Source organism: Chaetomium strumarium (genome assembly GCF_033439665.1).
Source record: "Chaetomium strumarium strain CBS 333.67 chromosome Unknown B0T15scaffold_5, whole genome shotgun sequence".
NCBI lineage: Eukaryota > Fungi > Ascomycota > Sordariomycetes > Sordariales > Chaetomiaceae > Chaetomium > Chaetomium strumarium.
In genome coordinates this window covers 94,991-110,515 of record NW_026944433.1, presented here as the reverse complement: position 1 = coordinate 110,515, position 15,525 = coordinate 94,991, and the positions used below count along the sequence as shown (strand labels likewise).

At 56.8% G+C, this 15,525-nt stretch overlaps 6 protein-coding genes across 6 annotated transcripts; 5 read left to right on the top strand and 1 right to left on the bottom strand.

The window, feature by feature from the left end:
- Nucleotides 1-1,378: 1,378 nt before the first annotated feature.
- B0T15DRAFT_223857 (uncharacterized protein) lies at nucleotides 1,379-4,116 on the top strand. Its single transcript, XM_062862846.1, has 2 exons — nucleotides 1,379-1,910; nucleotides 1,987-4,116. The coding sequence occupies exons 1-2, from the start codon at nucleotides 1,498-1,500 to the stop codon at nucleotides 3,713-3,715; spliced, it is 2,142 nt and encodes a 713-aa protein (XP_062719689.1). The 5' UTR covers nucleotides 1,379-1,497; the 3' UTR covers nucleotides 3,716-4,116.
- Nucleotides 4,117-4,536: 420 nt separating this feature from the next.
- B0T15DRAFT_399008 (ankyrin repeat-containing domain protein) lies at nucleotides 4,537-5,454 on the top strand (the record flags this gene model as incomplete). Its single annotated transcript, XM_062864985.1, has 1 exon — nucleotides 4,537-5,454. The coding sequence occupies one exon, from the start codon at nucleotides 4,537-4,539 to the stop codon at nucleotides 5,452-5,454; it is 918 nt and encodes a 305-aa protein (XP_062719688.1).
- A 677-nt stretch (nucleotides 5,455-6,131) lies between these two features.
- B0T15DRAFT_435930 (amino acid/polyamine transporter I) lies at nucleotides 6,132-8,271 on the top strand (the record flags this gene model as incomplete). The annotated part of the gene is made up of 2 exons (XM_062865824.1): nucleotides 6,132-7,964; nucleotides 8,051-8,271. The coding sequence occupies exons 1-2, from the start codon at nucleotides 6,569-6,571 to the stop codon at nucleotides 8,269-8,271; spliced, it is 1,617 nt and encodes a 538-aa protein (XP_062719687.1). The 5' UTR covers nucleotides 6,132-6,568.
- A 248-nt stretch (nucleotides 8,272-8,519) lies between these two features.
- Nucleotides 8,520-10,381, bottom strand: B0T15DRAFT_399176 (major facilitator superfamily domain-containing protein; the record flags this gene model as incomplete). Its single annotated transcript, XM_062864993.1, has 2 exons — nucleotides 8,520-9,786; nucleotides 9,885-10,381. The coding sequence occupies 2 exons, from the start codon at nucleotides 10,379-10,381 to the stop codon at nucleotides 8,520-8,522; spliced, it is 1,764 nt and encodes a 587-aa protein (XP_062719686.1).
- Nucleotides 10,382-11,306: 925 nt separating this feature from the next.
- B0T15DRAFT_512124 (uncharacterized protein) lies at nucleotides 11,307-11,869 on the top strand (the record flags this gene model as incomplete). Its single annotated transcript, XM_062867958.1, has 2 exons — nucleotides 11,307-11,547; nucleotides 11,616-11,869. 2 exons carry the CDS (start codon nucleotides 11,307-11,309, stop codon nucleotides 11,867-11,869), a joined length of 495 nt encoding a protein of 164 aa, XP_062719685.1.
- Nucleotides 11,870-13,797: 1,928 nt separating this feature from the next.
- On the top strand, nucleotides 13,798-14,891 carry B0T15DRAFT_223805 (uncharacterized protein). The gene has a single exon (XM_062862845.1). The coding sequence runs from the start codon at nucleotides 13,928-13,930 to the stop codon at nucleotides 14,681-14,683; it is 756 nt and encodes a 251-aa protein (XP_062719684.1). The 5' UTR covers nucleotides 13,798-13,927; the 3' UTR covers nucleotides 14,684-14,891.
- Nucleotides 14,892-15,525: the final 634 nt, after the last annotated feature.

The following is a 15,525-nucleotide window of genomic DNA, read 5'->3' as shown; positions in this document are numbered from 1 at the left end:
TCTCGGCCGCCCGCCGGTCGTTGCGCCGGGCAAGCATATAGTGGCTAAGCAGGAGGTCCGTTAATGTTCGGAGACACTGCTCGGTATTGGCCGGGCTCTCGGCAGTCTGGCCCCATAGTTTCTCGGCAATCTTCCGGAGCTCTGGCTCCGAGTAGCCATCAAGAAGGGTGTCCTGGCCCTTGTCGGTATATATAGACCGGCTCTGGGCTGCATGTTGCCGTTGTAGGGTCCGTACGTACTCCCGGGCTGTATTCTCCCGGGGAGACGGGTGGTTATTCATGCCGAGGGTTCGCTGTTGCTGCCAAAGGTCCGTGATCGCGGTGACGTAGGCCCGGACAGACCGCCAGTGTAACCGGGCCTCACTGGCTGGCATACCGGGTACTAGCTTCCGGCTTGGACCTCGAAGTGGGCGATATACGACCTCCTTTTCGAGGAATAGGAGGAGCTTGCTCTCCGTAACCGTGTCCCCGTCTTGGAAGCCCCGGGCCCGGCAGAAGCTCTGGAACTCCGCCTGCTTCGGCGCATAAGCCCGTTTCGTAGTCATTGGCCGCTCGGCATGGATGGTAGTATGTATGTGGTGGAGGTTGGCTTCTAACTCGGCGTTGTTGTTGATGTTCCGGTTCCATATAGCGGGGCGTTGGCGCGTGGGCACCGTAACCGCGTTGCTGGGCCCTGGTTCTTCCGGTTCCGAGGGCTCTGGCAGTACTGTAATGGACGGCAGGATCGCCCGCGCCCGCGCTGGATTCGCGGCCGGCGCCGGCGTTAGCTTGCGAAGCGTTCGGCGAGCCATCTGGCAACCTGTATGCGATGTAAGGTTAAGTGCTGCATGTCATCCACTGTGTTCAGAGGGCATTGACGATGTAGACCGCACTTGCAAGTGGCTCAATTGACCAATCAGAGGCCGAGAAATCCCCCGATCAGCGGTGGATGTGGATATTACTGAATAACCACATTGCCAAGCCGGGCGGGCAGGTGGTTATTTGCCAATATCGCCTGCAAAAGTGGGTCTGGGTTAGGGTTACAGTCAGTCAGCCGCTGACTGCGAGCCAGTCAGGGTTCGGATACCACCGGATCAATCATCTTGACTCTGTGCCTGGAGCCCACTGTTCTAACCAATCCATCAATCATTCGTCCTGGTCATCATCGGCCGGTTTCATTATCCATCCCTTCCTCCTCTTTTTGTGCATAGGGCACATGCCTAGGTTCTTGATCATGTTAATGCCTCGAGTCTTCTCATTCATTCGCTCGAACTTCCTCATGGACGGGTTATTATGCCTCGCTGAATGTCTAGCTGCCGCATCTGAGCGGCGCGGAAGCGGCGTAATAAGTCAAGTACGACCTGAGTCTGTACGACAGTAAGCAGAGAGATGCTGGGCCCCGACTCCGGCTTCATCATTCCAGCTCCCCCGCGAGCCCATCCCGTCCCTCCTCGTCAAACAAAGGAAGCTACCTTGGTATGCATCAACGTGTTCTCTTAGTGCTTGAAAGTTGCTTGACATGTCCGGCTTCGAGGTGGTAGGGGCGGTCGCCGACGCCGGCCAGTTCACTGAGCAATTTATCGCCGTCGGGAAGCTCCTCCGATCAGTCTATCAGCAAATGCGAGACGGTCCAGCCGACATTCTTCAGCGGTTCCAGGAACTGGAAACATTCCGCGAGATCGTCGACCAGATCCGCTCCATTGAACCCCTACAAACAAAGACTGCCGAGGACATTTTCGCCCGATGCGACACATATGCGCGACAATTGACGACAATCTTGCAAAGCATCAGCTCGGACGCAAAGGATCCACTGAACCAGAGGACATGGAAGGCTATTGTTGGAGTCGCTAGAGAGGAAGACATCTCCAAGCTCCTATCGGGTCTCGAGCGTGAAAAGGCGTCGCTGCAACTCCACATAAATGCTGCCACCATGTAAGCCAGGCTTAACAGATTCCATGTGGTGCTCAAGTGCTCTCAAGAAGTTGATCGGAAGCTCACTGGAGGGCAGATCCATCTCCCACGCTGCAGGACCGCAGCTTGCCTCTATCGAGGACAAGATAGACCGCATTCGATCGCTTGCTCCCGCCTCCTGCTCTGCCACGGATCGCCAGGCGAACTGTATTCGCGACCTGCTCGAAAAGGACCAGGCCGTGGTTCGCTCGGGTCTAAAGACGACCAAAGGCCAGATTGTTTCCGGAACCTGTGACTGGATCCTTGAAGACCCTCTCTACCAAAGCTGGCTTGATTCCACCACCAAGTTTTTCTGGATCTCGGGTGGCCCAGGCATGGGTAAAACGATGCTATCGATCTATCTCAGTGAGCATCTTGAACGCCGCCGCCCAAACCATGGTGACGCTGTCATCTATTTCTTCTGTGACTCCAGGGATCAGCAGCGAAACACGGCCGTTTCAGTAGTCCGCGGCTTGATGTACCAACTGATCCGTCACAAAGCAGATCTCGTTGATTGCCTTCTGGATAGCTACGACATATACAAGGAACGACTCTTCAACGGCGACATGTTTGAGAAGTTGTGGGATATCTTCTTGGCAATGCTAACCGGGCTGAGACCGTCAAAGGCGGTTTGCATTCTTGATGGACTCGATGAATGCCAGCCCGACTCGCTCCGCCAGCTCCTCACCAAGCTGCCACTATTAGCGGCTGCCAAGCCGGAGCAGCAGCAGACGGCCGGTTCGTTCAAGAGAATCTTCCTCAGCAGAGAGCACCCTACTTCAATTACGAGTGCACTTGACACCGCGATCAGAATCCAGCTAGACCGCGGCCCAGGGTCTGCAACGAGCGAAGGGTTGGAGCGATACATCTCGCTCGCAGTTGATGACTTCGGCCAGCCAACGAATAAAGACTATCCCGAAGAGCTCTCACTCAAAGTTAAGAAGGTGTTACCGGAGCGATCCGCGGGTACCTATCTCTGGGTCGGCTTCACCATTCGGGCACTTCAGGACAAGGAACCATCTGAGGTGGAAGAATTCCTCCAACGGCTTCCAAGCGGTCTGGATGACATGTATGGAAGACTCATATCGCAGTTCAGACCGGGCCACCTAGAGCAAATTCGGGAGCTCCTCGACTGGTCCCTCTTCGGCGTCTTCGACGGTGGGGCGGATTTCGAGTTGCTTGTCGATGCACTGGGAATCAGGGCCAATGAGTCGCTGACTGCGGTCCAAATACTTCGGGACCGCATCGCCTATTGCCGGGGTTTTGTAGTTACCTTAGGAGACACCGCGTTTTTGTACCACCAGAGTGTTGAAGACTACTTTCTTGGGGTGCGCACTTCTAGGGCAGCGAGTGGACTGTTGTCGGACCTCGTGCCGTTTGACAAGTCTCAAGGGCACGCCAGGCTTGCGTCCAGGTGTTTGGACTATCTTCAGGTACAGCTCGAGCAGCACACTTACGGAGAATTCCGGGAACTCGGATGGTATTCACTCGGTTTCAAGGGTTCCCGCCCGTTCCTACGGTACGCACTTTGCAAGTGGCATTGCCATATGCGGGAAGCTGGCCCAGCTATGCTAGCCGTGGCCGATTCACACAAAGACTTCTTCGAGAAGAACTCCGACGTCCGCGCAAATTGCTACACCTGGACGCCGATTAGCTTTGAAGATTTTGATTACCAGACGGCCTGGGAGCGCGAGAAGAACTGGAAGAGCGTAGAAGCACCGGCAAAAGCACCGGCAGTGTCTAGTCCATCCGGATCTTCACCTCTTCGCGTCCCTCGGTCTGGATGAGCTGTTAGTGCGAATGCTAAAGTCCCCAAGATTAAGACTTCGTCTGGACGGCTCCTTCTCTGCGGACAGAAATACACCCGTTACGCCGCTCATTTGTGCAATCCTGGGAGGCTGGCCCTCAACGGTCGAGCTTCTTCTTGCCCGCGGAGCGGACCCGAATGTGGCACCGGCACGTTCCGGAACGCTGTTTGAACGGTGCTATACACACGGACGATCGATTGAGCGTGTCACACCCCTAAGTTATGCCGTCCATTGTCATTCCACCATCCTTCGTCCGGGTGCAAGGCATTCAACTACGAGTATTGTTAAGGCACTGATATCTGCGGGCGCCCGTGTGAATGGCGTCAGGGCAAGGACTAGTCCTTTGACTCCACCACCTCGGCCTTTATACGAAGCTGTCTCGATGCGCTACCCAAACTTGGAGATTGTCAAACTCCTGATAGAAACTGGGGCAGACCCAAAGAAGAGGGATGACCGTGGATACTGGCCGCTGCAAGCCCTGCTGGAGGCCGAGCCCTACGACCTCGCCAGCCATAACGACATTATGAAGTACCTTCTCAGCCAGTATTATCAGTCCAACTTCTTGTCTCCCGTGACAACCACCTGTGCGGATAAAAGGATCTATAGGGCTGCATGCGTTGGGGACAAGGAGCTTATTCGAACACTGGTCGAATCTCAATCCATGCGCAAAAGACAAAGAAGGCATGACTCCGTTGGACCACGTCTCTCACCGCAGCAATGGTGAGGTAGCAGAGGCACTCCTGCGCGAGTGGAAAGTGCCTGTAACTCCAACTAATGCTTGTCATGCGGTCAGACCTGTGATGGCTCGGATCCTTGAGTTGTTCCTCGACAACTACGGCGAGGATCTAAACGAAACACACGGCCTGTTCGGATACACTGCCGGCTGGACCTTGCTACACGAAGCGGCGGATTGGCGATCCGCGGACGCAGTAGATGTCTTCCTCAAGAGAGGTGCAGAACCAAACCGCTTCACAGCCAAGGGTACACAGCATCATTATACGTGCCGAGATTTCATCTTTAAAACCGGGGGGACCTGGAGCGACGGGTACAAGGACAATACCTGCTCCCTGAGCCCTCTCTGTCTGGCCATCATGGGAGGTCATGCTGGGATAGTGGAGAACCTGCTGGCACATGGCGTCAATCCAGATCTACCCTGCCGTCAGTGTTGTGGATGCCGACCCATCCATATCGCCGCTGCGTATGATCGGGAGGACATTGTCCGGTTACTAGTGGAAAAATACGGAGTAGATCCCGGGACTGAGGACCCCAGCGGGCGGACGGCCCTGCACCGTGCAGTGGCGCTTGGCAGAGTCCGTTTGGTCGACATGTTTCGCAACACCTGGCGTCTAGATCCAAACCACACGAGTAAAGATGGGCACACGCACCTGCACGATCTTGTAACCTATCGGCGCTTCTTGGATGTTAATACTGGCAAGCGATCATGGCGGGCCGTCTTGAGGGAGAGACCTTATCAGCCCGCAGTCCGTGACAAGGTAGGAGCAATCTATAAGCTCCTTCGTCAAGCTGGGGTGGATGTGGGGCGGCGAAACTCTGTTGGGGAGACACCGAAAGATTGTCTGACGAGGTGGCCCGTTGCACGATGCAGTTCCCCATTGTATTGTGCCGTCAAAGAGGGTCTCGAGGCCATGGAAGCAAACTGTGTCTTGAGGGAAGAAGTCGAAAGGGGCGGTTCTTCATCTTCCTCGTCTTCTCATTAGGTGAACTTGGCTCAGAAGCCCAGTAGGTACTTAAGGTAGCTAAATGGGGTGAGCGATCAATGGGAGCATGGACGTAGCTTCCTGGTTACCATCGAACAGGTCGAGACAGGACCCTTTGCCGGAAAGGACTTGCGGCGACGACTGGTGGGGGCGTTAGGTTACCACCTGATCATCCCATCCAGCTCTAGTATATGCCTAGCTTAATGCGACCCAAACGTTGTAATATTCTCAACCACCTAGAGACAAGTATTACCTTACTGTCCACCTACTGATGAACAGTTATTGCGAAACGTGCCTTCCGAGGCTTGCGCGTCAAGGTTAACGTGGGGGGTTCCAGGAGCGACTCGATGATACATAGACCATCCGAAGTAACGGGAGATCTGCCGGTAGTTGGCTGTTTTCTTCGATGGTTGAGACATCTCATGTTGAACAAAGTTGTTGTCTCAGGCAGAGGTCTGAGGTGACATGCACGTGCCGGGTTACGCGGTTACACAGGTGGCGGTGGCGCCCCCCCACATTTGGCCCCCTGTACGTCATGGGCTCGCTTAGCAGGGATTCCGCGGGATGCAGTTCCACAATTGGCGACCGAGGGACACGTGCTTCGATGCCAGATGGGATTGTAAGTCGGCTACCGGCCGAAGTCTTTGCCAATTCTCGAGCATAGTAGACTGTAGGAGGCCTCCAATTGGACCAGTATACTAAGAGATGAGCAATTGCGGTAGGACTATGAACATTGTATTCGTGATCGTGGAGTATATGCTCTGTTTCGTTTCTGAAAGCTTTGTCCAGCAGAAGGTTCTACCAGATCGCTGGATCCGCTCGACTCCACATCCCGATAACAAGCGAAGATGGTTTTCACGCGCCGTTTTGTTATTGGTAAACAAGCGGGTGGCCCAGTGGAGCCATCGCTTGTGATCCTCGGCCGCTTGCCCGGTTTCTGGTGCCTTAAACTGCCTGTTCCTGACGAACCCTCCATGTTTTGCTCCAACTTTATTCTCTTCCAACTCGGGCGCCCCTCAACGCCAAACCGAAGGATCGTCGTCGCCCCGCGAAATTCAATACGACCTCCCCCTTCCCGCGCTCTTCCCGACCCCGCGGTCAATTCAAATCAACAATGAGCGCCCACCCCACCACCGTCATCCGAGGTGCCGTCGAAGCGCGCCCGGGGCCACCCCCGGCCATTGGCGGCCATGAATCGGACGACGGCGACGACCTGCTCGCCGCGATGGGATACAAGGCCGAGCTGGTGCGTACGCGGTCGACGTGGCACGTGGCGTTCATGTCGTTCGTGCTGGCGTCGATCCCGTACGGGCTGGCCACGACACTGTACTACCCGCTGCAGGGCGGCGGTCCGGTCGTGGTGGTCTGGGGCTGGCTGCTGGTCAGCCTGATCATCCTGTGCGTGGCGGCGTCGCTGGGCGAGATCACGTCGGTGTACCCGACGGCCGGCGGGGTCTACTACCAGACCTTCATGCTCGCCCCGGCCGGGTTCCGCCGCGTGGCCGCCTACATCTGCGGCTGGGCGTACGTGGTCGGCAATATCACCATTACGCTGGCGGTGCAGTTCGGCACCACGCTGTTCTTCGTCGCCTGCGTCAACGTGTTCGAGTCGGAGCCCGGCGTGGGCGTGTGGGAAGCCGACACGTACCAGGTGTTTCTGACCTTCCTGGCCATCACGCTGCTGTGCAACGCCATCTCGACCTTCGGCAACCGCTGGCTGCACTGGCTCGACACGTTTGCCATCTTCTGGACGTTTGCCGGCCTGCTGGCCATCCTCATCACCGTGCTGGCCGTGGCCAAGGAGGGAAGGCGCAGTGCCAAGTTCGCCTTTGGGGATTTCGAGCCGACGTCCGGGTGGCCGGCCGGGTGGTCGTTCTGCGTCGGCTTGCTGCACGCGGCCTACGCGACGTCGTCGACGGGCATGGTCATCTCGATGTGCGAGGAGGTGCAGCGGCCGGCCACGCAGGTGCCCAAGGCCATGGTGGTGACCATCCTCATCAACACGGTCGGCGGCCTGCTATTCCTGGTCCCGCTGATGTTTGTGCTTCCCGATCTCGCCATGCTGGTCGCGCTGCCGTCGGGCCAGCCCGTGCCCACCATCATCAAGTCGGCCGTGGGCCACTCGGGCGGCGCCATCGCGCTGCTGCTGCCGCTGATGGTGCTCGCCATCCTCTGCGGCGTCGCCTGCACCACGGCGGCCTCGCGCTGCACGTGGGCCTTTGCGCGCGACGGCGCCATCCCCGGCTCCAAGTGGTGGAAGCAGGTGCACCCGACGCTTGATCTGCCGCTCAACGCCATGATGCTCTCCATGGCCATCCAGATCGTGCTGGGCGTCATCTACTTTGGGTCCTACACGGCTTTCAACGCCTTCTCGGGTGTCGGCGTCATCTCGCTGACCGTGTCCTACGCCGCGCCCATCGCCGTGTCCATGCTCGAAGGCCGCTCGCAGGTCAGGGGGGCCAAGTTCTCGTTGGGCAAGTTTGGCTGGGTCGCCAACAGCGTTGCCCTGGGTATGTTTTTTCCTTTCCAATCTTGATTATTAGTACTTTTAAAAAATTGTGTGGCCTTGTCAGTCTCGCTAACGCATCACACACAGCCTGGTCGATCCTCGCGGTACCCCTATTCTGCATGCCCGCCTACATCCCCGTCACGGCGAGCAGCGTCAACTACGCGCCCGTCGTGTTTGTCGGCTTCATCGTCATTGCGTCTCTGTGGTACGCCGTCTGGGGCCGCAAGAACTACCGCGGCCCGCCAACAGAGAGCCTTGGGGAGGAGGTGGTGCCCGAAGCGGATGTTCGGCCTACGAAGAAAGACTAAAGTAGGGCAGGGCAAGGGAGGCAGTTGTTTTCGCTTTTCTGGATAGATCTCCCGTTATGTTTTCAAATGTATCATTGTATGATAGAGACGCGGCACACAAAGTTGTTCAACCCTTGTGTCCCCGCCCAGATACCCCCTTTTATTTGTTTTCATCAACATGTAGTATCAAAGTCGTATCGAGTTAACGACAATAGAGATACTCGATCAAAGGGCCCAGCCTGCCATTTTATTTCAGATTGACCATTTCCTCACGCAACCAGACCCTTGACCTGCTTGTCCTTGAGCTTGACATCCCTCCAGAAGGCAGTCGCTATCAGGGCGCCGGCCAGGAGGCAGACGCTGGTGATGAGCATGTAGCGCTGGGCATCGGCGTACGCCAGCGCGATGCCCTGCCGGATGGGGCTGCCCCAGACATAGCCGAGCTGGGTGTACAGACTGCTGTAGATGGCCTCGACGGGCGCGCCGGCGGGGAGGTGGCGGCGCAGGGCGGCCGGGAACGAGCCGGTCCAGATGGCCGCCGACACGGTCGACCCGACGGCGTAGCCGACGCTGCTGAACAGGTCAAGGATGGCCAAGATGGCGGCGATGTGTTGGTGGTCGACGGTCGACATCATGGCCAGCTCGACGCAGATGACGATGGGCCCGCCCGCGAAGGCCACGAAGACCTGGGTCATGACCACGTACCCGATCGCGGCGTCGGGCTGCCGGAACTGGATCATCAGCCCGACGCCCAACAGCATCAGCGGCACGGCAAAGTACAGCGCCACCCACTTGAAGCGGCGCGTGTAGCGGATGGCGAAGCCGAACAGCAGCGCCGACAGGCACGAGCCGACGCGGTAGATGTTGTTGATGTAGGTCGCGTGCGTCACGCTCTGGTTCCACACCACCATCAGCATCGAGCTGAAGTAGCTGCCCCACACGGCCGAGTTGAAGAAGACCAGCGTGATGGTGGCGCCCGCGAGCAGCACGTTGCGGTCGGCTAGCAGCCGGGGGGGAACGAAGTTGACGGGTGCGAGGAAGCGCTCGTATAGCGCGAATATGATGATGAGCACCGCACCGAAGACGATGAGACAGATAATTAGCGGCGACCGCCACTGCTTGGCTTGATACGACCAGATGCTTAGCGGCGTGAGGAACATAGCCATGCCCGCTGCGAGTAGGAACACGCCGAGGAGGTCGAAGTCGATGGCGAATTTCTTGAGGGATGCCGCGCTCAGCGGGTGGTGATGGTGGTCCTCCCTCTTGGTGGGGTTAACAACACCCAGCTTCTTAGCGCGGTGCTGGTCCCAGAAGAAGAGCACGACCAGCGGGAGGGTCACGGCGAAGTTGAGGATGGCGAAGACGCCGAATCCCCACCGCCACCCGGGACCGCTGAGGAAGGCGTCGGCGAGCGGACCGCCGGCGAAGGTGGTGGCAATGTAGGGCGAGGTCGCGAACGAGAGCATCAGCCCTCGGTTCTTGAGGCTGGACGTGTCGGCGATGAAGACGGTCAGGCAGTAGCTCACGCCTTGGGCACTGGATATTAAACGATATCACGAGTAAGCTTATGTTTTGCTGCTCAGTGAACCAGGAGACAAGTAGTAGTAAAATAATAAAATTCGTTGCCAACTCACCCAACAGACGAAAACACCTGCGCAGCCGCATACGTCTCGACATTCTTGCAGGCCGCCATCATGCAGAACCCAATCACCCAAAACACAAGCATCAGCGCCATGCCCTGCGGGCGGCCCCACAGATCGAGGATCTTGGCCAGCGGCAGCTTGGACAGGCCGGCGATGATGCTCGAGAAGATTGACGTCGCGGCCGTCAGCGAGTGCAGCTGGAAGGAGCTCGTGACAAAGGGCGTGAAGGTGCGCACCAGCACCTCCTGCAGCGACGTGACGAAGTAGATGAGCCAGATGATGCCGTACGCCGCCACCAGGTGCCACTTGCTCCAGACGCTGGCGGCCGCTTCGATGTTTTTCACGCCCGCTTGCGCCTCGCTCGAGATGCTGCTGCTGCCCGCCTTCTCCGGGTCGGCTTCCCCCGCCGCCGCCGCAGGACGGGCTTCGAATTGTGGTGTCTTGGCCTGCTCCGGGGAGGAGGGGCTGACCGTGTTGCCGTCGGGCATGGATTGGAGAGACTGCATGGTCGAGGTCATCCTGAGCCGAGTCCACGGACGGACTGAACTCAGTGCGATTCAAGGTCCGGAATGGCACAAGCAGAAGGGAGAAAAGGGGGGAGGAGGGAAGAAGGGCAGCATTCCCGTTTTTGCACTTGGCACACGTCGAGGTTTATCGGAGAAACACAGCCTCGGCATGTGTGTCCATGTAACGTGCTGGATGCATATTGTGGGCAGCGCGGGTTTGCAGACGGCAGCCGAATGTCCACCTGGGTGGCATTGGTGCGTGGCAGCAGCAAGTGGGGTTTTAGGGAACTCCCTCTGTGGTCTGACAATCCATTAGCAACAGTATGGACAGATACAAGAAAGCACAAGACAGGGGGAGAGGGACCTGCCTAGGTGCCCTGGCTGCTACACCCCACCACACCTGGAAGCCTTCCCTATTCGGGTCCGCCGCGCCGTGGGCCGCTCCAATCCGAACCGCCGAACGGACCGCTTGATCTTATCAGATCATCAGATCATCTGATAAATGAAAACTCTGCCCTGCCGCCAAGCCTCCGGCGGCAGGAGCTATTGGGAAGCTGCTGCATGTGGCTTCAAGCGTTGGTCGGACCTGTCTTGGCTTCTGCGAGAGCGAGATCGGCGCTCCGACGATGCAACTGCCAGGCAGCGGGACCGATGGCACCCAGCGAGGAGGGAACTTCAGCATGTGCTGCTTCGTATTGGTGTATAATAAGAGGGTCGTCGGCTGCAGGTCTGCGCAAGGTTGCCGAGTTGCCGAGTTGCATCGTGAATGCTTAATCGGGAATTGGCTTTAAGTAACAGGTTGGAAAGCCTGAGGCAAGAGCATCCCACCACTCGTGTTGACGGCGACGCGCCCCTGAGGACGAGATCAAGTCACCCAATCACAAGCCCAACCGCCCTGTCAAAAACGATGAAGTTTGCAATTACCCTTCTTTCTGCCGCCGCCATCGCAATGAGCGCTGCAGCTGAATCCCTCAGCACCTACATGCCTGCCTGCTCCGTCGACTGCCTCACAGCAGCAATCAGCACCGCCACGACCTGCAAGGGGCCCGACGATCTCGAGTGCTTCTGCATTGCCGAGAACTACCGTGCAATTTATGACAGCGGCGTGGCCTGTGTCCTTCAGGCATGTGGCAGTGACGTCTCAGTCGGTAAGCTATCGTCCACAGGTTTTTCTCCCCCGCGGTGTAGCAGCGACCTAATCTTATGTTGTGCCTAGGCGAGGTTTTGCCCGCGGCCACTCACATGTGTGAGGTCGTCGTCGCCAGATCAGGCAGCACCGTCACATCCGTGGCCAATCCGACTACTACTGGCGGCCCGAGTGGCTCCGCAGCGAACACAACGACGACGACGACAACAACAACAACGTCCAGCTCGAGCCCCACCACCAGCACAAATGCCGTCTCAAGATTTGGCGCCCATGCTCTAGCGGTTGTGGTCCCGTTTGCCGCAGTCGCAGCCGTGGTTCTTTAAGCCGGGTGATGGTCAACATTTTTTGGGTGCTATTTCTGTAATATTAGTACGGCGGAGCCTGTGAAAAGTCCGGTGTATGTGAATAATGACATGACGATGTTCAGAAAGAAGGATCCTCTCAGGTCTCCAACTCCAAGCAATTGTACAGGAATAGGTACTATATGTAAGTTGGATTGAATGTGAGCGATGAGAATGCCGAGTTACGACGCATCGCCCTGTTTCAAGCCCTGCCAGCTGAGATACACCTGCAGCGCGCCTTCGATGCTCTGCACCAGCCCGAAGAAGACCGTCATCACAAACACTAAGACGGCAATCCAGAAGGTGTACCACTGCACAGAGTTGCGGCGATCGTTCCACCAATGCCGAAGCCCTCGCGGGTCACATTCATCAAAGGCCTGATGGAGGATGACAAGCTGGTCGTGCCAGAAAGACAACTTCTCGGACCGCTTTTCCTGTGCCAGTAGCCTACCGCATCGGGCAATTCCCGGGTTGAGCGAGTATTCAGCGATCCGGCCGGAGAGCCAGCGGCGCGATTTGCAGTGGTTTTGTTGTGGAACAGCAGGGCGACCGTGAGGAGCGCCTCGTGGGTGACTAAGTCAGGGAATAGGGGTTGTCATCCTTCGTCGCATTTGTGAGGACCTGCCTCGCAATGTCGACGAGACCGCCGTGTGACTCTACACAGATATGGACGGCGCCCTCTCTCGGGAAAACCGTTTGCATCGAGTAGAGTAGTAGTCGAAATCGGAGACATATCCCACCTCTCAACCGCCCCCGGAGCTTCGGATTACTCCCACAGATCGTGTAGGAGCCTAGTTCGCATGGATTGGGGGATTGGATACTTTTGCAACGAGGCGTCCGTCCATGGGTAGGTAGTCACAAATCCCCGCTCAATGAGACACGGACTCGGGGTATTGGTTGTATAAAACGAACGAGTTGAGTAAGTTGACCTTAGAGTCTTGCCATATGTACAGCTCATCGACCCGGTGCCTGGTTGGGTGTCTCTGCTCATCTCTGATGCTATCCGTGAGCTTGATTCGTTTGTATTCCACATGATGTGGTTGCACCAGCGGCAAAGTGCATCAATTCTGCAGCCACCTTCGCCTTCTAGGCACATAACAGCGAGGCAATTCATAGTATGTTCCAGTTGTTCAAGTTGCACAACCTGAAGCTGGGCTCTGCGTCTTTGTAGCCACCAATAATCTTGGGGGCCCATCGCCCGATCAGACCATGAGTTGGGCGTAATTCCCCCAGATTCTTTCCTATGCCATCCTCGCCTTCATCGCCCGAGTACTAGTATGATAGTCACTTTGCACCTTTCCATCGCTCAGCCGGAACTCGCTACTCACCCTAAGTCTTTCGAAGGGATCTCTAGCGCGCAACTGGAGTCATGGGTTTCATACCGCTCAGATCAGAGCCCCGCCCGTATGCCGCAGGCTCGACAGGGAGGCCGTTCGGTACGCTGAGTGTGGGAATAATTAGCAGGGTCCCGGTTTACGAAGCCATCGGCGAAGCAAGAGAGATCTTCGCCGACAAACTTCTCCCAGCCATTGTCGCCCACCTCAATGAGAACAGTGACGAGTTTCAGGACTCGGCTAGCATCGTGCACTTTTCGCTGTGCATGATGGGTAAATCGCGCGAGCGAACTAAGCCCGTCGTGATGTGCGTGTCCGATGACAAGCAAGTTCGGAAAGAAGCATTTCGCATGATCGAGGAGAGCGGCATCATGAAGGACTACCCCGGATTTGGGCTTGGACAGATGCCCCTGAAGGCCGAATTTGCGACCTTTCAACCTCTCTGATCCGACTCAGATTCGACGAGCGACAGGACCAGCTATCTGGGTGACGATTGGCCGCGAGGATCCAAAACAGCCTGACTAAGGTACCGACGCCGGCACTGCCACGGTGGGAGGCGTGGTTAGTTGCAATGGCTCGTACATGTTTCACTCAGTCGACCACTTCCTGCCGGCCGAACGAGCAGGTTGCCACGGCGTCCCCAGCCACGAACAACTACTGCGTACTGGAGAAAGCGATGACGATTGCGAGATCATCGGTTTGAGTGATGATGAGGACGACGGTGGCAGCTCCGCCGATACTATTAAGAGTGGTAGCCCAAGTTCAGTGTTGCCCATCTCTGGCTCGACAGCTGACGGTATATCTGGGCTTGAAGCACAGGAAGGCTCGGGTTCCTCGCCTGAGAAAAAGCTCTGAGGATGAACGTTTAGAGACACGCTCTGACGATGCCCTGGTTTCTGCGCCCTCCTCTCCCAGGTCTCCGGAGTTTCCACCCAAGTGTTTGGGGCAACAGGATTCAGCAGGGACGGTATTCAAGGACCCTTCTGTGAAGATTCGGCTGGTCGCCTTGCGGTCATCCATCTTGGACTCCACATTTATACAGATCAACACTACGGAGGGGAGCGCGCACGGCATCGGAATCCCGCCGTATCGAAACGAAGCCATCCCGCTCGAGTCATACCAGGAGCAGGTCGAAACTAGTACCACCCGTGACGATTGCGTCACGCTGTTGACGCAGAACGGCTTCAATTCCGGTGCGCTCTCAGGGACGCCGTCCTTCATTCGCTTGCCTGGTTCCAGACATTTCAAGAGGTCAACGTTGCTATGGTGGACAAGCCTCTGGCGCCGGGGGACTGCGGAAGTTGGGTCAAAATTTTCCACGACGAGGAAGCTGCTTGGCCATGTTGTTGCCGGGAGTCCGACAACCGGCTTAACCTTCGTGACGCCAGCAGCCAGGGTAAGGGTATTCGCCAAGGCTTTATTGGCGCTCTCGACTCGGTCATCAGCGGTGAAGACCTGGTGACACGAAGTAACAAAATAACCGAAAGAGAAGTCCTCTGCGGACCTTCATGGGGGGGTAGTCTGGGATGAAATAAGAAGAGTCAAATACTAGAGTGTCGGAACTATCACAGATGCATTGTTAACACCATGAAGGGCAGCTTGGATCTGCTAAAGAATGCCACGAAACCATCGGTGGGCGCCATCAAGTACTCGAGTCTCGGGGTGTCTATCAGTCTGTGGGTATCACTAGCGTGCACAAGTTAGCTTTTATCTGATCCACTGCCGATCTCGGAAGATGAGCACGAGGGAGAAGTGGGGGGCTTGCGGATCTGATAACTTTAAACAATGGGCAAGTGGGGAAGGACAAAAACGTCAAAATGGAAGCCGACTTCAACTTGCCAAGGCCGTGGCGTTACCCAATCCGTAGAAAATAGGCGCGTCTAAAATGGTGGCATCGGCAAGGAAAGGTTCGGAACGGAGTTTGATGCCAGTTGGGGACTTTTGGAAGACCGCCGCTGCTAGTTCCCCACCGTCGTGAGGACCTGGACGCGGCCGAGGTAACCGAGGTGTCACGGCGTCGTGGTGTAAGCAACCAACACAACCCACCCTTGTCTGTTGCCGCACTGCAGACGAGAAGGGATGCGGCAAATCAGCGCAGAAGTTGCTCGCATCGAGGTCGCTGCCTCGTATTCTAAAACGAGCCGGGTACATGTACTTGTACATCTTTTGCTGGGATAGTCGAGTATCTGAACCCAAAAGGCTGCCCACCCCTTGGACGAATTATTTCTAGCACCAACACACCAAAGAACTGCGGTAAGATACCTGCTCGAGCGACCTGATCCAAACAAAGAGATGTTTCTTCCC

Excerpts from the sequence above, each read along its gene's own strand:
- B0T15DRAFT_223805 (XM_062862845.1), top strand. The coding sequence starts at position 13,928 with ATGATGAGGACGACGGTGGCAGCTCCGCCGATACTATTAAGAGTGGTA.
- B0T15DRAFT_223857 (XM_062862846.1), top strand. The coding sequence starts at position 1,498 with ATGTCCGGCTTCGAGGTGGTAGGGGCGGTCGCCGACGCCGGCCAGTTC. Across the intron at positions 1,911-1,986 it reads CACATAAATGCTGCCACCAT|ATCCATCTCCCACGCTGCAG; the intron begins GTAAGCCAGGCT and ends ACTGGAGGGCAG.